Source organism: Coregonus clupeaformis, chromosome 1 (genome assembly GCF_020615455.1).
Source record: "Coregonus clupeaformis isolate EN_2021a chromosome 1, ASM2061545v1, whole genome shotgun sequence".
Classification (NCBI taxonomy): domain Eukaryota; kingdom Metazoa; phylum Chordata; class Actinopteri; order Salmoniformes; family Salmonidae; genus Coregonus; species Coregonus clupeaformis.
In genome coordinates, this window is record NC_059192.1 from 27,264,589 (window position 1) to 27,286,793 (window position 22,205).

A 22,205-nucleotide genomic window follows, 5' to 3' on the forward strand; every position below is an offset into this window, starting at 1 on the left:
TGTATCTTTCACCATGGAAGGTACAATTCAACATTAGAAAATGGCCTTCTTGGTCCGTGTGCTAGGATATAAGGGAAAAGGGTGTATTCTTATTTATCAGGATGCCTACAGCTCTGCTGTTACTACAGCAGGTGGCAGCAAAGGCCTCTCCAACCCAGCTCTTGTTTAAATATTCAATATGTAATGTGAGGGCGGTGGGCATTCCATGGATTGGAAAAGTCATAGTATGAATACAGTTCATAGTTATTGTATACATTTGCCACATCTCAAATTATATCTAACCTATATGTAAACCGAGTGGCTGCAGATCTGACTTTTTCCTGACCTTTTTTTCCTAGCTCTAAAGGTCCTGATGCGTCTGCGCAGTTGTTTATTATCTACTTTATGCACAGTCTCTGCTCTACTCCTAGAGAACAGGCTACTCTGGCGAATGGTGCTCGTTTAATAAAGTTTGATCAAAGCTGAATCAATGTCTGCAAGACCACATAGTATTCTACGTAACATAACCGAATATAATAGCATACTACAAAGTTACTATAAGACAAAAACACCACTACTCATGTGGCCAAAACTCAACAGCGTGCAACACTAGGCAAAATGCACAGGTAGGCTTTTCACCTGTAAAACTACAAGAATTATCCTTCACGACTGACAATGAGAAATGTGAAGGGTAGGAGACCACAAATGTGTGCGTAGAGGTAAAGAAACACATGTGATCGACACATGCGCAGAAGCTTCAGGAACTTTAGTGCTGGGAAAGAAAGGTCCAGAAAAGTCGGATCCGTACCCACTGCCATATGTAATTTGTCCTGGATATCAAAACAGTACTATGATCATCATAACAACACCTTTTCCAACCCCAAGGTTCACTTATGGTGCTTGACCCTTCTGTCACTGTTGCTTGATTAGTCTATCAGAGCTTGATGTAAAGTCCACTGAACTACAATTAAGAAAGATAAAAATATGATAAGAAATTCTGAAATAGATAATGAGAGAACATTTAAACAATTAAAGAAGTAGTAGCTTAGGGGAGAAAATGTGAAGATGCCAATCTATATCAAAATAAAACGCATGATTTATAGATGACGCATGCTGCTTTTCATACACTGTAATGGAAAACTGTAATTTATACGGTAATTTTAGGTATCATCAACAGTAAAAAATAACTTTTTCAGGCAGCATACTGTAAATTCTGGTGCATTGTGGGAAAATTGCTGTATTTCGAATGGTACTGTAATTCCACCAAACAGAATACAGTGCCGTACCATATCTTTGGAGCGCCAAAAACCTTTTGACCAGTAGTAGGTGCATGGTATTGTTGTTTCTGGCTCATTAACATATTTTGAGGCGTGCCTTTTAAGAGGCTATATTTGTTGTGCCTGTTAGTGAGAATGCTGTACCAATTTAACTCCTATGTGTTTATAGTGCCCTTTCAATTTAAAATGTATAGGGGATAGATTAGGGTGGCAGACAGTCTTAAACCTTAAATGGTTGAGCATTTTGCCATGTCCTTTTGGTCTGTTTTGCCCTGTAGTCGCTGCCAGTTTGGAAGCCTTTGTTAAGGCCTCTAGAAGTGCAAGTGATATAAAACACAAAATATTCATTAATATACTGTAATGCATAAACACTTTATCAAGCAGCCAACCTGATTGCACCAATCTCTAGTAATTACAGTAAAATACTGTGAAGTACAAACCCCTACCATAAATTAATTTAATTCATTCATCCATTAATTAATCATAACATTATATGAATGTCCTGTGCAACCTAACTTAAACATTTGATGAATGTCATCACAACTGACCATATTTTGTGAACCTATCTCTTGTAATGTACCCACACTGTTCCCATAGCCTAATTAAATGTTCTGGGAACCTTTGAAGAACTCAGAAAGTCTGTTCTGTTAACATTCTTGAAACATAAATGGAATGTTTTGTGCTCCCTGATACAAACATTATCTGAACATCAGCACAACTGGACAATTTTAGTGTTTTGGGAACCTGTCTCTTGCCATATCCCCACAATGTTCGCACAACCTAAAGAAACATACTGGGAACCTTTTAAAGAACAGACAAAATGTGTTCTAGGAACATTATTTTAACATCAGGAATGTTTTATACAAAATTTCTATAATCATCTGTAGGACTGGACAGTTTTTGTGTCATGGGAACTTTCACAGAACCAATTTTGTTTTAATGGAAAACATCACTGGTACATTGTGTTATTACATTACCTGGGAACCTAATGAGAACTTTGGGGGAATGTTCTGTGGTGGTTGTTACAGATGTTGCGCACAACATGTTAGTTGATGTTAGGAGAACATTCCAAGGATATTTCTTTAATTTTTATGAGAAAACAAAGATTTTGTTATCAAAAGCAACTGTATAGCTATGACAGCACGCTTTTATGCACCAGCAAAACCATCAATTTGAGTGACATTTTTAAGTAGGTTTGTCTATACCTTTGAGGGTCAATTACCATACAAATTTAGACGAGAGACCTATTCCAAACGACCTTACCATCTAAAAAATGTATGAGTGGCCCTATGCTATACAAATCTCTGAGGTCTCACAGGTGATAATAGGCAAACAAAAGAGCGCAGAGCTGAGTTACCAACATGACAAGACTCACCACATCTCAAAGCAACCCTCATTAGATCAGCATCAATATATTATGGTGGCCTACGTTATTCCAAAACATAAGGAACATCGTGTGGGCCTATGATGTAGTAGGCTACATTATAATTACCATGTTTTTTTAAATGTAGGCCTAATTACAATACATGCAACGTTACAACAAGTATTTATAGTTGAGCAATGGGAGGGTCTTGGTGTTGATAGGCGGGTTGGCAGCCACATTGCTAGTCTCGTTTCCCTCCGCTCTTTCTAAATCCAATCTGAATAGGACAATATCCAAGCGGGAGAGCTGTGGGAAAGAGTGCACCCGGGAGTTTGTCCGCCTCCACCGAAGCAGCCCTTGTTCTAAACTCGGGTTGGACTCGGTCTCGGTCTGTTTGTGCGCGGAGCTCTGTGGCCAGAGAGAGAGAGAGAGAGAGAGAGAGAGAGAGAGAGAGCGAATGAGGAAGAACTCTCAGTGCACCTTTTTGTCCTCCGATATGCAGATTTGCTGATAAAGCATCAGTTATCTGATCATCTCATACAGGTCGTGGAAAACTGCCAGTGTATGGGAATCTTTAACTATTTTTTCTTCACATGGGTATCTCTCCTTGATCTCCTATCTAACCCAAAACGAATGTGAGCTGTAATAGGCTACTTACTACTGACAGCTCTTGCGGCTCTCTATTGGCATTTTTACGTCTAGCCTAGGCTACAACAACTACTATTGCTGACTTATTCTGCCTGTGGATCTTGCCGTTGCGTCTTAGAAAAGGTATGATTCTGTTACTATTGTTATCATTAACAGAGCAATATTGGGTATTTGTGTGACACAATCTTCTTACAGCAAGTTTAGTCCAGGCGATCACCCAATAGATGGAGTTGAGGAGTGCTTACTTCGATGATCGAATGTTGCCGCATGTCTTGGCTAGCCTATACTATTCTGTATAGGGTATTTGATATTTTACGGCTCTACTGGGATTAGTAGACTATTCTGTCTAAAATCAGAATGGTAAAGCCTGGATGGAGACTTCTATTGAGACTATTTTAGCTTTTGAGAATACCTCAATTTGTAGGCATTGGTTTTCCTTTTGCGCTTCCTTGCTCGCTTGCCTGCCACAAAAAGACGTGGTCGTTTGCGCTAAGCAGCATTCCCAGATACCGGTATGCAAGTGAAAGTTGTGTAAAACGTCCATTCACATAGCATAGATAGATTCATGTCCGCAATAGTAGGCTACATAAGGCAAATCGGGACCTATTTGCGCTACTCCATTGCGCCAAATGCATTCACGTAGCCTATGCAGGTTAAATGTGCAGGTTGTGCGGTCGCTCGCATTGTGGTGATTGGGACTTCTAATATGCGGATTCAATCTGTGGATTAGAAAATAGGGGTTTTCTATTGAATTATGTTCTGTAGGCCTAGTCATTAATATATCAAATGTAATAAACTGATGGTAACGTGTAAAACAATAGAAATCACATAACCGTCCATTTACAAGTAGCCTTTCTATTGTAAATCTGACAAGAATAGTAGGCGTTCAACCGGGTAAAGATGCACTAAAGGCGGCACCAAATTGTAGGCTATATACCGCGTGACCATTCCTTCATAATTGATTTATTATATAGCCTCAAAAGATTGATAAACTAGACCTAAATTATTAGTTATCATATTTAGCCTACTGTCTTATTAATTTCTTATTTAAGTTCATTTTAATAAAGAGCTATATAAAACAATAATTCATTATTATGAAAATATGCCTATGGAAAAGATGGCTTAAACTTCAATTATATGCTATTATAATCTTGGAAAACAGAAAGGAAAACGCCGCACACTGCTGCTCATGCTCCCAGGTGATTTTATTTATAACAACGTTTCGACCCTTAGGTCTTCATCAGGCATCCAGTCTATTATAATCTTGACTAGATCTTTGCGTGTCTGCTTCCTTTCTGACTACAATGATGCTGACTTGTCCAGCCCCGTGAGTAGTGTCGCATCACTCCCGCTTCACTGGATGCTTCCCTTACCCGCGGTGTCTTAGCGCATTTAGCAGGCAATGCACACTCAAGATCTACTCTCTTCCCTCTTATTTCAAAGGTCGGGGAACCGTTCCTCCCCCGACCTGCACTGTAAGAAGAATGATAGTCACCAATATTACTGGTCATTATAGAGCAGGGATGGGCAACTACAGGCTGAGTTTTTTTAGGAACTCAGTCGGGGTCAAGAGGGCGGCCGCTAAAATGTTTTGCTCGCAAGGTTGGGGACCCACAAAACGCCCGCTTAGGGCCCCCAAAAGGCTAAGTCTGGCTCTGACTGCATATGTTGGTATGGCTGTGGGTAGCAGACCCACAAGCCATTGCGGCCCCTCATGATGAGTTCAGATTTTTTTGTGGCCTCCACCCAAATCAAAGTTGCCCATCCCTGTAATAGAGCCTTGTAAAATATTCTGGATGCAATCAATCGGTCATAAACTGCAATGCATGTGACATATCTGCATAATGTTCCCTACAAAGCATATGAAATATGTGAAAAGTCATTATCCCTGCAGAGAATCAATAAAAATGTATCTGCTGCTTCCTCCCTTCTCTCCAACCAAGTGGCAGACCCTATATGGTTGGTTCTCTTATAGGCATCACAGCTACTCACCAGGGGAATTATCCACCAATATGCAATTGATATTAAATGTATACTATGGTCATATTATATTATCATATCATTAACGTGAATTACTACATTGTTATAACACTATTATTACAATGAGAGCATGTTGTGTTTCATTTCCAGTCATTCCATTCTTTCATTTCCCCCCTTTCTGTAGGTTTAGGAAGCAGAGGAAGTGAACCACTCCAGAATCATGGGACACTTTCAGATCTTCCACATTCTCTCCCTTGGCCTTCGGTTCGTGGCTGTTGTAGCGATCCTGTTCCTCAAATTCCAACATGTGACGGCTATGTCCTCGGACGTGGACTTGGATCAGATTGTGTCTCCTACTGCCAGCAGCAACGTTACTGTGTGCACTACAGCAGGCACAGCATGCGAAAAAGGGGTGATTCTGCCTGTCTGGGAACCTCAGAATCCCTCATTCGGGGACAAAGTGGCACGGGCAACAGTCTACTTCGTGGCCCTGGTGTACATGTTTCTCGGAGTATCCATCATCGCTGACCGTTTCATGGCGTCCATCGAGGTCATCACATCTCAGGAGAAAGAGATCACTATCAAGAGACCCAACGGAGAGACCACCACCACCACCGTGCGGATCTGGAACGAGACCGTGTCCAACCTCACGCTCATGGCCCTGGGTTCTAGTGCCCCTGAGATCCTACTGTCCGTCATTGAGGTTTGCGGACACGGTTTTGATGCGGGAGCCTTGGGCCCCAGCACCATCGTGGGCAGTGCCGCCTTCAACATGTTTGTCATCATCGGCATCTGTGTGTACGTGGTGCCCGACGGGGAGGTCCGGAAGGTCAAGCACCTGCGCGTCTTCTTCGTCACAGCCACCTGGAGCATCTTCGCCTACATCTGGCTCTACCTGATCCTGGCTGTCATCTCCCCTGGCATAGTGCAGGTATGGGAGGGCCTGCTCACCCTCTTCTTCTTCCCCATCTGCGTGTTGTTCGCCTGGGTCGCTGACCGACGCCTGCTCTTCTACAAGTACGTCTACAAGCGCTACCGTACCGGCAAGCAGCGGGGCATGATCATTGAGACCGAGGGCGACCGCCCGCTCCCGTCCAAAGTCGACATCGAGATGGATGGGAAGATGCTCAACTCTCACGCGGCGGACTTCCTGGACGGGCCTCTGGGGTTGGACCTGAACGTGAAGGACCTGGATGAGGAGGAGACCCGGCGCGACATGGCCAAGATCCTCAAGGAGCTGAAGCAGAAGCACCCAGACAAGGAGGTGGAGCAGCTGATTGAACTGGCCAACTACCAGGTATTGAGTTCGCAGCAGAAGAGCAGGGCCTTCTACCGCTGCCAGGCCACCAGGCTCATGACCGGCGCTGGGAACATCCTGAAGAAGCATGCAGCCGACCAGGCCCGCAAGGCCATCAGCTTGCACGAGGTCCGCTCCGATGTGGCAGATAACGACCCCGTCTCCAAGATCTACTTTGACCCTGGCTCCTACCAGTGCCTGGAGAACTGCGGCACAGTGGCAGTGAACGTGCTACGCCGAGGCGGCGACCTGACCAAGACTGTGTCGGTTGATTTCCGTACGGAGGATGGATCAGCCAACGCGGGCTCGGACTACGAGTTTACCGAGGGGGTGGTGGTGTTCAAGCCCGGCGAGACCCAGAAAGAGATCCGCGTGGGTATTATCGATGATGACATCTTTGAGGAGGACGAGAACTTCCTGATCCATCTGAGCAACGTCAAAGTGCTGCTGGCAGAGGGGGAGGAGGTAGAGAACCCAGAGACAAATCACGTGGAGGCGGTGGCCTGTCTCGGCCTGCCCGCTACGGCAACCGTGACCATCTTTGATGACGACCACGCCGGCATCTTCACGTTCGAGGAGCCGGTGGCGCACGTGAGTGAGAGTGTGGGCACCATGGAGGTGAAGGTGCTGCGTACATCGGGGGCACGTGGGGTCGTCATGGTGCCCTACAAGACTGTCGAGGGCACGGCACGCGGATGTGGAGAGGACTTTGAAGATACACACGGGGTCTTGGAGTTCCAGAACGATGAAATCTTGTAAGTTCTTATTTGACTTCTGTACTGGGAATGTTATGTTAAGTATTTAGTTATTTTATATGTGGGGCTGACATTACACTGCTTATAAGCGTACTATTATGCATTTTTTGGCATTTAAAATTGAATGAATACTTTCAGCCAAATTTCTCATAAAGTGAGTAGGCTTTTGAAATATGTAGTATAATATATGAATCTGTAGCCACCAATGCAGTTTATTGTCAGTCTCTTTAGATATGCATGTATAGTCTATGCTGATGCTATATTTTGTTTGTCTGTGAATGCATGTCTTGATGATGATGATGATGATGTGATGGATGCTGAGTGTGTTTGTGTCACGTCGTGGTTGTGGTGCAGTGGACTGCTCGTGTGCCATTAGGGGACGTCTTCAACTCCCTTAGTTTCCGATCTCCTCTCTGCTTCTTCTCATTCATTCATTATTTCATTCATTCGCTCATTTACTTATTGATTTATTTATCGAATGTGTGATTTCTGCTGAGTTCTCAGCAACTGTGTTTTGATCGCACTCAGATTTATCCATGTTTGATTGCTACTCATTAATTTCAGTGGCATGACTAGCCTGAACTCTTTAAGGTTGACTATTGCTGATGTGTCTTGAATTGATTGCTTAGTAGAAATTCTGAGTAGAAATGATTGACTTGACATTCTGGGTTAATGATCAGGCCAGGCTCTATACTGTTCTGGAAAAGAGCATGTCATATTTCTATACATTAAGGTTTGGGCTAGTTAATTCTTTTTTTAAAGGACAAGAGCTACTTGTCTCTCTCTCTATTCCCCTCTCTAACTCCCTCTCTTCCTCTGTCCCCATACTCACCCTCTTTGGCAGGCAGGGGACGAGTGAGACAGATTAATGAAAAGGGCTTGTTTTTAAACAGTTTCAAAGCAGATGTTTAGGTTCAATTTTCCGAGGCCCATTGCATAGTTTCCATAGTGTAGCTCTCAAAGCACAGCTAAGTGGATTTTAATAATATTTGTCTAAATGAAATGATGGAGTGTCAGAGGCGAGGGGGCGGCAGACCTTCTACTCCATCCTATATGAACCTGTAGGAACCAGTAGACTACAGTCTGGAGTCTAGACCAACAGCAGCTCTGGGAAAGGAGTGGAATGAATGGTGGAACTGGATTTTGAATTAATTACAGTTTTCGGCCTGGAATGGAGTGGTGTTAGCTGACTGTGTTGTAATTGTCCTTGCGAGGTGTAATTTGATTTTAATATGGCAATATAATATAGCATTAGATTAGATTAGATGAGTTTATTAGTCACGTGCACAGGGTCGCATATGTAATTGCAGAGTACAGTGAAATTCTTAAGCTCCGAGCTCCAACAGCGCAGGTCAAAAAGAGAAGTGAATGTCCTTGAGGGAATGTCCATAAGGGAATGTCCATAAGGGAATGTCCATAAGGGAATGTCCATAAGGGAATGTCCATAAGGGGAGCAGCAGGAGGTGAAGTGAGAAGTGAAAATAAATACATATTTACAACTGAAACAATGATAAATGTCCATTGGGGGGTCGGGGCAGGGTAAATGTTCATAGGGGGAGCAGCAGAGGGCGCAGGACCTGCCTAGTGGTGGCTATTCAGCAGCCTGATGGTCTGGGGGTAGAAGCTATTGGCCAGACTGACAGTCTTTGCCATGATGCTGCTATACTGCCCGCATCTGAGTGACGGAAGCGGAGAGAACAGGCTGTGGCTCGGGTGGCCGAGGTCCTTGATGATCTTCTTGACCTTCCTGTGACACCTGGTGTTGTAGGTGTCCTGGAGGGCAGGCAGTGTGCACCCAATGGTGCGTTCGGCTGAGCGTACCACCCTCTGTAGAGCCTTATGGTCATAGACATAGTCTCTGTCTACCTCATTGGTTTCATTTCCACCAAAATTATACTAGTATCTACATATAAACTTTTTATTCAATATCTTGCCAAAGTATATTTCATGAATTTTATTCTAGCAATATTTTGACCTAAGTAATGTTAATCTCTGAGTGGGTAGGAGTCCGTATCACAGTTTCATTTTCAGATGACAAGCAGGCTAAACCTCCTACCACCAGAGAGCTGGAAACACACGTGTTAAATGCCTCCCAACAAGCCCTTGAAGAGATAGATCCCAGAAGGGGAGAGGACATTTTTACTCTGGAAAAATGAATTACAAAGTGGATGATCTAAATTGGAGTGCCCGGGGGCTGCCTCTACCCTAATTCAGCTGCAAGGTCCCTCCTTCCTTTGTGTCACAGTCAAGCCAGGAGAGGATAAGTTTTAGCCCTTTCAGTAGGGCTTTTCTTCCCATCAGAAAGCGAAGTGTAATTTTTCTCCAGAATTGAATGTGAGGGCCTGAGTAGCCCTACTTGGAGACATGGGCTAGTGCAGTGGCTGTGATTGTGGTTTGTTTGACCGGAGGATAGATTGGGGAAATGACTGGAGAGTGGAAGATTGGGCAAATGATGGTGTTTTCAGCTCTCTGCTTTTGTCCTCTGTGGGAAGGATAGAGCAACTAATGTGTGGATAGACAGAAATAGCAAGACAAAAGAGAGACATGGCGAGAATCTTTATCATTTAAAATGTACAGTTGCATTGTGGTATAGTAAAGCACATTCATGCACTGCCGTTTTCAGTCATTGAATTTCAGGCTGACAGTATGAGGAGCTGGATAGAGATCCTTATTAACAGAGGTATTTCAGTTTGTGCGAGCTGCCGTAGCATCTTGCTATGCTATTCAGTGGCCCCACCACACCATGACACTCCGCATCCTCCCTCGATCCCTCCCGTGTGAGTGCTTGTCACATCCAAGCCGCCGTCCCCCTAAAGTTTAGTCATTAATCAGTAATGAGGCTTTTGTGAGGTCCGTGTCGCAGTCTCTCCTCTGACAGGCCTGTTGTACAGGAATACAGATTCATTTAATTAGCATGGATAATTAACAGATTTTCTGTCTGTCTGTTTTAGGGGCATGCCAGTGGCAGTGGTGACACCAGTCACCAGTGCTGTTCTGTGGTTGGGTTCACAGATGTCATGGCTAGTGTAGGTCCATTAGATAGAGATGGTCTTATGGATTATTGTGTAGCATTATAAGGAACTAAATCCTCAAGCCTCTTATAACTGAAAGTTGTGACTGTGTGTGGACATGATACAGAAGATCTTGGATCTGTTGATCAGTTTTGGTCTCCATTCTCAATATTAATTGTCTCTGGGTCCCAGGCCTGTAGGTTTAGCCTGTTTAGTTTCTATGACTGTGGCCATGGTATCTATGACACTGTAAAGTCGACCCCAGCTATGTGAGGACTGTTGCCCTTCAGGGGTGGGAGATAAAGGCTTGTGTTTAATGCAGAGGAATAACAGGTGGAAATAACTCCTGCCAAAGTAGTGCTATTACCATGTGCTCAGTAACCGGAGAACACATGCCCTTCACACCCATGGAAACTACTGCCAGAGGTGTGTGTGTGTGTTTGTGTCTGAGTAAATAAATACATGTACAATCTTTGTCTATGTTAGGAGTCTTCTTATTTGTCTATGTGTTCATATCCTGTGTACAGTATACCTCTACATTCAGGAGTGTGACTGGGTGTATTCATGGGACTGACATCATGACATCATGGCTTTGTGGTCTCCCTGGGCTGTTTACATGAGCAACATGGCTGCTCAAGGTGTGAAATAACCTTCTCACACTGATCTCACCCTGCTAGAGCTGCTGCTGCCACTGACATTTGCCCCAGTTCACATCAACATCGCCATAGATGAGTTATGCGTAAAAACAGACATGGAACACAGAATGTCAGTGACTTATCCAAAAAATATGTTAATTTCTGCTTCCCTAACCCAAATGTAAACATCTTGTCTCAACTCTCTTCACCTTCACCACGTTTCCATCCATATTCAGGCAACTTTGAGGGAAATGGGGCCATGGACATAGATGTTGTTTTTTGCTTTGTCATTTTGTCCTGGTTTTGTGGTGGTGCAGTGTGGCAGCACAGCCAGGTCAGTGGAGAGAGAGAGGAAGATGAAGAGGGTCAGTCGTTTGACAAATGAGCCCAAACCGGCTGCCTCCACAAAAAGGTAATCGCTAAGCAACAGATGTGATGGAGGAGAAGAGGAGGGCACCTCCAGGCTCCAGGTATATGAGACACAGGAACTGGAGAACCAGTAGGAGAGGACAGAGAGAAGGCCTGAGGGACAGCTGGAGGGAGAGAGAGAGAATGCTTAAAAGGGGGAGTAATGGGATATGGGGTGATGGAGGGAGAGACAGAAAGAGAAAAGGGAGATAGAAAGAAACATAGAGTGACAGAGAAAGAGAGTAAGAGATAAATAGATTGCGTTAGTGATTGGACTGGGAGTGAGGCTGAAAGCTGAAACAAAGCAGTTGGCATGGATGTCAGGCAGGTCTTTGTAGTGGATTAGTGGCTTTAGAGAGTGCTGTTTAGGATGTTTTTCACTGAGCTGCCAGTGGACAGATTAGAATAACTTGAAGTCTTCTTTTCCACTGCTCCCATCTTAGACTGGTGACACAGCACAGTCACAGTTGCTCTGATGACATGCTGGATGCAATGGCCACACACACAACCAGGCATACACATATCCTCTCTTTATCTCATCTGTACTTCTCTCACTCCCTTCTCCCTCTCTCTCCCTTTCCCTTCTCCCCCCCTCTCTCTCTCTCCCTTTCCCTTCTCCCTCTCTCCTTTTCCCTTCTCCCTCTCTCTCTCTCTCCCTTTCCCTTCTCCCTCTCTCTCTCTCTCCCTTTCCCTTCTCCCTCTCTCATTTTCCCTTCTCCCTCTCTCTCTCTCCCTTTCCCTTCTCCCTCTCTCCTTTTCCCTTCTCTCTCTCTCTCTCTCTCTCTCTCTCTCTCTCTCTCTCTCTCTCTCTCTCTCTCTCTCTCTCTCTCTCTCTCTCTCTCTCTCTCTCTCTCTCTCTCTCTCACTCACTCACTCACTCACTCACTCACTCACTTACACACACACACACACACCACACACACACACACACACACACACATGCACAATTAAATACACACATCTCAATTCAGTCATCATGTTACGATCAACTGCCACCACATATGCACACACTTATTGCAATCTGTGAGCACTTACAAACCTCAATCTACTTTTCATGTAACAGCATACACATAAACACAATCATACACAACGCACCTGCGCACGATCACACACACAGGCTCAAAAGTGCACACACACACCCACACAAACCATTTTTTACAAAGTCTTTAAGTACTTAACTTCCAAACCTCAATCCACTTGTCATGTAACCATTATCCCTGCACTGTCAGTTAGTGGCCTCTTATTCTAAAGTGAAACTTTTAAGCCTGCCTGGATTTTCTCCTGCTTTCAGCAACTTTTTTTGTGTGACAGGATTAATATGGTGGGCTCAGGGGCTCCATCCTGACTCAACTGACTCCACTGCTCTCTCTCCCCTCCTGTGCACATATCTGCACTACGGTGGCTCAGAAGTGACACTTTTTACAGTGGGTTGGGATGGGATAAGTCATGACTTCCTGAGAACGAGAGAAAATATTTTTAAGTGATTCTTTCAGAAATCGACCCCAATATTCAACAGCCACCTAGAACACTCACCTTGTGGAGACAGTATGATGAGGACTATGTCTAGTATGGTCTCTTCCATACACATTCATATTGCCTGTACATAATTTGTTCAGTAGACCAGACTTCTCCTCTGGCAAAGTTTAGGGACCTGGATTGAAGGCTTTTAAAAGGGAGGGGGACACAGACCATCTTTAATATAAATGTCACTTAATTCCCCCACCTGCACAGCTAAGTAGGTTTTATAAATGGTTATGAGGCCACTAATGCGCTTATTTTTATATGAATTATTGGGAAGACAATTTATCCACATTAGTCAATGTGAGTAGAGTGCTGGAGAGTGTGCCAATGTTTGTGTGTGTGTGTGCAAATGTGTGTGTGTGACTGTGTGTGTGTGTGTGTGTGTGCGACACTGCAACAGTGTGTGTGTGTGTGTATGTGTGTGTGTGCGACTGTGCAACTGTGCGCGTTTGTGTGTTCCAAAAATATGTTCTGTCTGTTTATGAGAGCACATTGTCACATTTGTGTGTACAGTGTGTGTCTGTGTTTGATCTATGAATTCACCTCAGTTAGTAAAGACACCTGCCACTGATGCAAAACAAGCCCAAGGCATAGATTATTATTCTACTAGTGGAGTGCTGAGGGTAACCGCTTTTGCAATACGTGGTCAAGTGTTTCTTCTGTAGTAAAGCTGAAACCATTTAACTCTTTGATGGGCCTGTGTGCCTTTTATGTGACTGCATTTTCAACCTTCTCAGAGAGAGAGAGAGAGAGAGAAGAGTGTAGCTTTCAGAGCCAAAGTCCCCTTCTTGAATCCGTAATGTCGGGCAGGGGCTTAGCACAGACAAGATCATGGCACAGCTCCAGACTCAGAACATGGCTTCTCTCGTTCACCCGGCCTCCACCGCCCGGCAAGAATGAGCTCCTCTCTGTTTACATACACCACATATCTGGAATAGTTCCGGTAAATTAGGAACAGGAACGTTCCAAAAAAGGCTTTGAGATATCCTCTGTGGCAAGGGAGAGTTGTTTTAGATCCAAAAGAGGATTCTGCTCTGTACTCTCCCTCACCCTCACCCTCTCCTTCGTTCTCTCCCTCGTTATCACTCCCTTCATCTCTATCATTACTCTCTTACTTCTCATTGTCAGTACATCTCTTATCATCTATTTGAGCCTGGCATCAGGAGTGATGATAGAGATGAAGGGAGTGATAACGAGGGAGAGAACGAATGGGCTGTTACAATATTGGTGTGTTCACACACGCTTGATTTTGTTTGAAACCTGGAGCCTCATTGCAGGCTTAAGGGATATCTCTACCTGATATTCTCCTGAGTTCCTCTGATACATCGACCACTGATATCTCCTCCTGCTTCTAACCTCTGTATATCTCTTCTACGTGCCTCTGCTCAGTATCCTGTGGCTCAGCTCCGTGACACCTTCATCTCAGACCGTCTGTGTCTGGTCCACTCTTATCTCCTCAACAGCCACCTGGATTGCAAGGCATCATGGAAATAACCGGCGGGCCCTGTCTGACCTTTTTTACCATATCATATTTTATCTCACTGAAACAGATTTGGTCATATCCGTAACCGGTCATACCTTTAATGTTATGGAGGTGACATGGTGTTATGGGGATGACTTATGATGGGGGTATGAATGTATTACCCCTAGGATGGTGGTGTTTTCAAGGATGACCTAGAATCCCAGATGAGCCACTTACAGTATTCTCTCTCTTCAGCTACGGAAAATGTTCACTCCCTCCCAAACACACCAAAGAGCTTGTTAACTAATTAGGCACATTTTAGGTATTTAATATCCGGAAAGGTTCCATTTACTGTAGCTGTGATGGTTCAGCTCACCTGATTAGCAATTACATCTGTAAACCCCTTGTTAAGAGGACCGCCCCATAGTGAATCACCTACCTGCAGATGACTCCCTCTCTCTAAGGGAGGAGAGCGGGAAAGAGAGTGAAACTGAGAGATAGAAAACTAAAGAACAAGAGAGAGCAAGAATAAATGAATGAGCACGTCTGTCATAGCTGGCAGGGAGCAGATCTGTGGAGGACAAGCCTATCCCATATCCCCCTTTCCTCGCCTCCGGCCTGTCACCATGACAATTTGTATCTCTCAGGCTAGCTCCCGTCAGATGGATGACCAGTCAGTGGGAGCATCCTGAGGGTGATCAGTGAAATATGGAGTGTATATCAAAGCTTTTCTCTCTCTTAATAAATTACTGGCTTTACTGGGAGTAGGCACTCAGCAGGACTCCCCCCTCATACCAGGCCCCCTGATACATATGTCCCGATACAGTACCCACACACACACACACACACACACACACACACACACACACACACACACACACACACACACACACACACACACACACACACACACACACACACACACACACACACACACACACACACACACACACACACACACACACACACACACACACACACACATGGATTTATTCACCTCAAAGGTGCAGACTGATGTGTGTGTGTGTCATCTCCCTGTGTGTGTGTGTGTGTGTGTGTGTGTGTGTGTGTGTGTGTGTGTGTGTGTGTGTGTGTGTGTGTGTGTGTGTGTGTGTGTGTGTGTGTGTGTGAGTGTGTGTGTGTGTGTGTCAGCTGGTGTGGCTGAGGTCTGGAGGTCCTGACAGCAGGACTCTGAGTTAATAAGCCTGGCCTGCCTTGTTTCTTGTTCCAGCACCAGATGTTCAAAAGCCTCGAGATCTTCACTGTGTGCGCGTGCGTTTGTGTGTGTGTGTGTGAGTGCTTGTTAGCCTGCATGTGTTTTCCATAAGTTTATGTCCTCTATGTAACATCATTTTGTGTTTATGTAGGTGTGATTGTCTGTCTCTTTCTGTGTGTGTGTGTGTGTGTGTGTGTGTGTGTGTGTGTGTGTGTGTGTGTGTGTGTGTGTGTGTGTGTGTGTGTGTGTGTGTGTGGACGTATGTGCAGTATATGTGTGCATGCATGTGTGTCAGTCTGTTTTCCTTTGATACCTTACACCCCGCGCGCCTAGTCCACTGCTGCCAGTAAGATTAAAGCCCTCATGCTGGTGGTTAGCTCAGAAAATATCCTTCATTGAAGACAACCTACCCACCTGGCTGAGGTTATCACACATTAATCCACATTGTCTGGGCTTTTTGTGGTATAGTCTATCTATGCATAGCTCTTATCTAGAATACATCTCCCCCTCACAGAAATTGTCTGAACATGTTCATAACACCCACCCTGCTGCACTTTCAGGGTGAAGACTGGAATAAACCTAATCTTCCACAGAACTGTTCTCTATGCTCTCTAAGACCGTAACAAGGGATGAGGTCAGTTCAATTATAACAGTCAATTCACGGAGTCTGTTGAAATTCAAACTGTGACTAGTTGAATAGTCCACTATTTTCAATCATTTTTCAATCCAAGAGGACATGTTTCCAATTAATCTCCTGGATAGATAGAGATGAAATTGAATTGAGCCCAACCCTGTCTATAGCAGAAGCATAGTGCACAGCCCTGTGCTGTATGACATGGCAGGACTGTGTCTGTCTGTCTGTCTGCTGCTACTTTGAGCTGGTTGTTACTTAGTGGATCAATGTTGTCGTTCATTTTAGCCTCTTTACATAATGATGGAGACTTGATAGTGCCTTAAAAGGGGTGAATGATAGTCTGAGGACATTCCTGTCTGTCTGCTCTGCTTGCATGTAGGCTAACCTGGAAAAACAGCTGAACTCATTGCAATGTAGCACATGATGTCCCAAGATGGTGCAAAGTCGAAGAAGTTACAAAAGTGCTGCAGGCTTGTTCTTTTTCTTTCTTACTATCTCTCTCTCTCTCTCTCTCTCTCTCTCTCTCTCTCTCTCTCTCTCTCTCTCTCTCTCTCTCTCTCTCTCTCTCTCTCTCTCTCTCTCTCTCTCTCTCTCTCTCTCTCTCTCTCTCTCTCTCTCTCTCTCTCTCTCTCTCTCTGAGGCAAGAACACACAAACGCACTCACACACACCCCGACACACACACACAGCCCAGGCCTACAGACAGCCTGGCATCCTAGTTTCAACAGAGCCATTATGATGAGAGCTTTGTTTGGAGACAGAGAGACACCTGATCTTAACACAAGACAAACACTAGGAAGGAAACTCTGCCAGCTCTGCCCTCTGCTCTCCTCTTCCCCCGTAGACTAGGTCTGTTCTCAGATCAGCCTTCCCACTGGGCACAGACATCAATTCAATGTCTATTGCACGTTGATTCAACTTAATGTCATTCAAATGATGTGGAAACAACGTTGATTCAACCAGTGTGTGCCCAGTGGGTCCACACTTCTGGGCTACATCCAGAATGGCACCTTATTCCCTATGTGGCCAAAAGTAGTGCTCTACATAGGAAATAGAGTGCCATTTCAGAAGTACCCCTTGTCTGGGCCCTGTGTATTGTTGTAGTTGAAACCTGGCCAGTTCATTAGGCTGATTTACAGGCTTCCTAAACAAGATGTGGCAGGCAGCAGGTCATCCATGTTGTTAAACTAGATAAACACACTGCCCTGTTTTCATCCAGCATTCACCCAGCTGTCATCTGACCATGAAACAAACACTGACAGACACTGTCCATGCTCTGCTGTTTAGAGCCAACCTTCCTGAACCACTGTAGAGGTATCACATCAGTTATACACACAGAAAGGCCTAGATACGCTCTGAGTCACCTATCACCACTAGCAGGGAATGATACATACAGTGGGGGAAAAAAGTATTTAGTCAGCCACCAATTGTGCAAGTTCTCCCACTTAAAAAGATGAAAGAGGCCTGTAATTTTCATCATAGGTACACGTCAACTATGACAGACAAAATGAGAAGAAAAAAAATCCAGAAAATCACATTGTAGGATCTTTTATGAATTTATTTACAAATTATGGTGGAAAATAAGTATTTGGTCACCTACAAACAAGCAAGATTTCTGGCGCTCACAGACCTGTAACTTCTTCTTTAAGAGGCTCCTCTGTCCTCCACTCGTTACCTGTATTAATGGCACCTGTTTGAACTTGTTATCAGTATAAAAGACACCTGTCCACAACCTCAAACAGTCACACTCCAAACTCCACTATGGCCAAGACCAAAGAGCTGTCAAAGGACACCAGAAACAAAATTGTAGACCTGCACCAGGCTGGGAAGACTGAATCTGCAATAGGTAAGCAGCTTGGTTTGAAGAAATCAACTGTGGGAGCAATTATTAGGAAATGGAAGACATACAAGACCACTGATAATCTCCTTCGATCTGGGGCTCCACGCAAGATCTCACCCCGTGGGGTCAAAATGATCACAAGAACGGTGAGCAAAAATCCCAGAACCACACGGGGGGACCTAGTGAATGACCTGCAGAGAGCTGGGACCAAAGTAACAAAGCCTACCATCAGTAACACACTACACCACCAGGGACTCAAATCCTGCAGTGCCAGATGTGTCCCCCTGCTTAAGCCAGTACATGTCCAGGCCCGTCTGAAGTTTACTAGAGTGCATTTGGATGATCCAGAATAGGATTGGGAGAATGTCATATGGTCAGATGAAACCAAAATAGAACTTTTTGGTCAAAACTCAACTCGTCGTGTTTGGAGGACAAAGAATGCTGAGTTGCATCCATAGAACACCATACCTACTGTGAAGCATGGGGGTGGAAACATCATGCTTTGGGGCTGTTTTTCTGCAAAGGGACCAGGACGACTGATCCGTGTAAAGGAAAGAATGAATGGGGCCATGTATCATGAGATTTTGAGTGAAAACCTCCTTCCATCAGCAAGGGCATTGAAGATGAAACGTGGCTGGGTCTTTCAGCATGACAATGATCCCAAACACACCGCCCGGGCAATGAAGGAGTGGCTTCGTAAGAAGCATTTCAAGGTCCTGGAGTGGCCTAGCCAGTCTCCAGATCTCAACCCCCATAGAAAATCTTTGGAGGGAGTTGAAAGTCCGTGTTGCCCAGCGACAGCCCCAAAACATCACTGCTCTAGAGGAGATCTGCATGGAGGAATGTGCCAAAATACCAGCAACAGTGTGTGAAAACCTTGTGAAGACTTACAGAAAACGTTTGACCTGTGTCATTGCCAACAAAGGGTATATAACAAAGTATTGAGAAACTTTTGTTATTGACCAAATACTTATTTTCCACCATAATTTGCAAATAAATTCATAAAAAATCCTACAATGTGATTTTCTGGATTATTTTTTTTCATTTTGTCTGTCATAGTTGATGTGTACCTATGATGAAAATTACAGGCCTCTCTCATCTTTTTAAGTGGGAGAACTTGCACAATTGGTGGCTGACTAAATACTTTTTTCCCCCACTGTAAGTCTTGCTGAACAGTGTGTCTGTGTGTGTGTGTGTGTGTGTGTGTGTGTGTGTGTGTGTGTGTGTGTGTGTGTGTGTGTTTGGCTGTGTATTTACACAGCATATAAAAGTATATATTGTGTTGTATGCATGTGGGTCTCTGTGTACTGTACACTACAGATTATATGTGTGTGTATGCGTGTGTGTGTCCATAGGTTGCATCTGTGTGTGTGTGTATGTGTCCATGCGTTGTGTCGATGTATGTTTGTGTGTGTGTGTGTGTGTGTGTGTGTGTGTGTGTGTGTGTGTGTGTGTGTGTGTGTGTGTGTGTGTGTGTGTGTGTGTGTGTGTGTGTGTGTGTGTGTGTGTGTGTGTGTGAGAGAGCGCTACTCTCCCTTTGTGTACTAGAAGGTCATGTGAGTGTAGAGGCTGTAGGGAGGACTGGGCTGGCTGGCTGATATAAAATATTAATGGCACTGCAGTGTTTAGAGCTCTGTCTCACAGGCAGCACAGCAGTTAGCCTGCCTTTAGCTAGCTGGGATGCTAGCCTCAACAGCTTTGTTCAGCTAGACCACTGTTGTGGAGAACGTTTATCATTAATAACATTGTTTAGGTAGTTAGGAAAACTTTGTAAAAATGTCAATAACTTTAGTTAAGCTCATAGCATGTGGTCTTCTGGTAATGAGAATGTGTTTGTTGAGTTAGGCTGAGCAATGTAATTGGGGAATGTTACAGTAGCTGTTTAGCACGAATACAGTACCTGTTTAGTTATTTGTGCAGTTAGCATGATGGCTACTTAAAGCTGCAATATGTAACTTTTTGGGCGACCTGACAAAATGTGCATAGAAATGTGAGTTATAGATCTGTCATTCTCATTGATAGCAAGTGTAAGAAGCGATAGATCTGTTCTATGTGCTCTATTTCTATGCTTCCCGTTCTATGCTTCCCGTCTTCTCGGTTTTGCACACCAGCTTCGAACAGCCGAAAATACAATATTTTTGGTTATGGAAAATATATTTCACAGTGGTTTAGATGGTGCAATGATTCGCTACACTATACTTGCTTGTTTTGTCACATAAACTGAAATTAGCCGAACTATTAGAATTTTTGCAACCAGGAAATGGCGAAGCGATTTCTGCATAGTGCATCTTTAAATGTATTAATTTTGACGAAGTATGGGTAGCTGCAGCCCAATATGGTGACCAGAGTATGGGCGAGTGAGTGAGTGTGTTGAAAGGAGTGGGTGTATGGAAAGCGAATCAGCTAATTGGGCAGATTTGTTGCCACTCAAGACCATTTTGCGTGGCTGATCGGGCTGCACTATGAGTCGATAGTAAGCCGGTGACAAGCACTACTGTCCAGCAACCGGAGTGGGAAGTAGCTACAGTTGAAGTTGGAAGTTTACATACACCTTAGCCAAATACATTTAAACTCAGTTTTTCACAATTCCTGACATTTAATCCTAGTAGAAATTCCCTGTTTTAGGTGAGTTAGGATCCCCACTTTATTTTAAGAATGTGAAATGTCAGAATAATAGTAGAGCGAATGATTTATTTCAGCTTTTATTTATTTCATCACATTCCCAGTGGGTCAGAAGTTTACATACACTCAATTACTATTTGGTAGCATTGCCTTTCAATTGTTTAACTTGGGTCAAATGTTTCGGGTAGCCTTCCACAAGCTTCCCACAATAAATTGGGTGAATTTTGGCCCTTTCCTCCTGACAGAGCTGGTGTAACTGAGTCAGGTTTGTAGGCCTCCTTGCTCGCACACGCTTTTTCAGTTCTGCCCACATATTTTCTATAGGATTGAGGTCAGGGCTTTGTGATGGCCACTACAATACCGTGACTTTGTTGTCCTTAATCCATTTTGCCACAACTTTGGAAGTATGCTTGTGGTCATTGTCCATTTGGAAGACCCATTTGCGACCAAGCTTTAACTTCCTGACTGATGTCTTGAGATGTTGCTTCAATATATATCCACATCATTTTCCTTCCTCATGATGCCATCTATTTTGTGAAGTGCACCAGTCCCTCCTGCAGCAAAGCACCCCCACAGCATGATGCTGCCACCCCCGTGCTTCAAAGTTGGGATGGTGTTCTTTGGCTTGCAATCATCCCCCTTTTTCCTCCAAACATAACGATGGTCATTATTGCTAAACAGTTCTATTTTTTTTTCATCAGACCAGAGGACATTTCTCCAAAAAGTACGATCTTTGTCCCCATGTGCAGTTGCAAACCGTAGTCTGGCTTTTTTTGGTGGTTTTGGAGCAGTGGCTTCTTCCTTGCTGAGCGGCCTTTCAGGTTATGTCGATATAGGACTCGTTTTACTGTGGATATAGATACTTTGTACCTGTTTCCTCCAGCATCTTCACAAGGTCCTTTGCTCTTGTTCTGGGATTGATTTGCACTTTTCGCACCAAAGTCCGTTAATCTCTAGGAGACAGAACGCGTCTCCTTCCTGAGCGGTATGACGGCTGCGTGGTCCCATGGTGTTTATACTTGCATACTATTGTTTGTACAGATGAACGTGGTACCTTCAGGTGTTTGGAAATTGCTCCCAAGGATGAACAATACTTTTTTTCTGATGTCTTGGCTGATTTCTTTTGATTTTCCCATGATGTCAAGCAAAGAGGCGCTGAGTTTGAAGGTAGGCCTTGAAATACATCCACAGGTACACCTCCAATTGACACACATGATGTCAATTAGCCTATCAGAAGCTTCTAAAGCCATGACATCATTTTCTGAAATGTTCCAAGCTGTTTAAAGGCACAGTCAACTTAGTGTATGTAAACTTCTGACCCATTGGAATTGTGATACAGTGAATTATAAGTGAAATAATCTGTCTGTAAACAACGGTTGGAAAAATTACTTGTGTCATGCACAAAGTATATGTCCTAACCGACTTACCAAAACTATAGTTTGTTAACAAGAAATGTGTGGAGTGGTTGAAAAACAAGTTTTAATGACTCCAACGTAAACTTCCGACTTCAACTGTACCTAGTAGCCAGTATCAGGGTGAGAGTCACAGTAAGAACACG

The 22,205-nt window shown here is 44.1% G+C and overlaps 1 protein-coding gene across 3 annotated transcripts in view; it reads left to right on the forward strand.

The window, feature by feature from the left end:
• The first annotated feature begins 2,910 nt into the window (after positions 1 to 2,910).
• Positions 2,911 to 22,205, forward strand: part of LOC121572000 (sodium/calcium exchanger 1-like) — a 207,035-nt gene continuing 187,740 nt past the window's right edge. For all 3 annotated transcript variants that reach the window (XM_045216031.1, XM_045216084.1, XM_045216053.1), the window contains exons 1-2: positions 2,911 to 3,390; positions 5,432 to 7,299. In XM_045216031.1, coding sequence (XP_045071966.1) covers positions 5,468 to 7,299 — 1,832 coding nt within the window. In that variant the 5' untranslated portion in view covers positions 2,911 to 3,390; positions 5,432 to 5,467. The remainder of the gene's footprint in view (positions 3,391 to 5,431; positions 7,300 to 22,205) is intronic.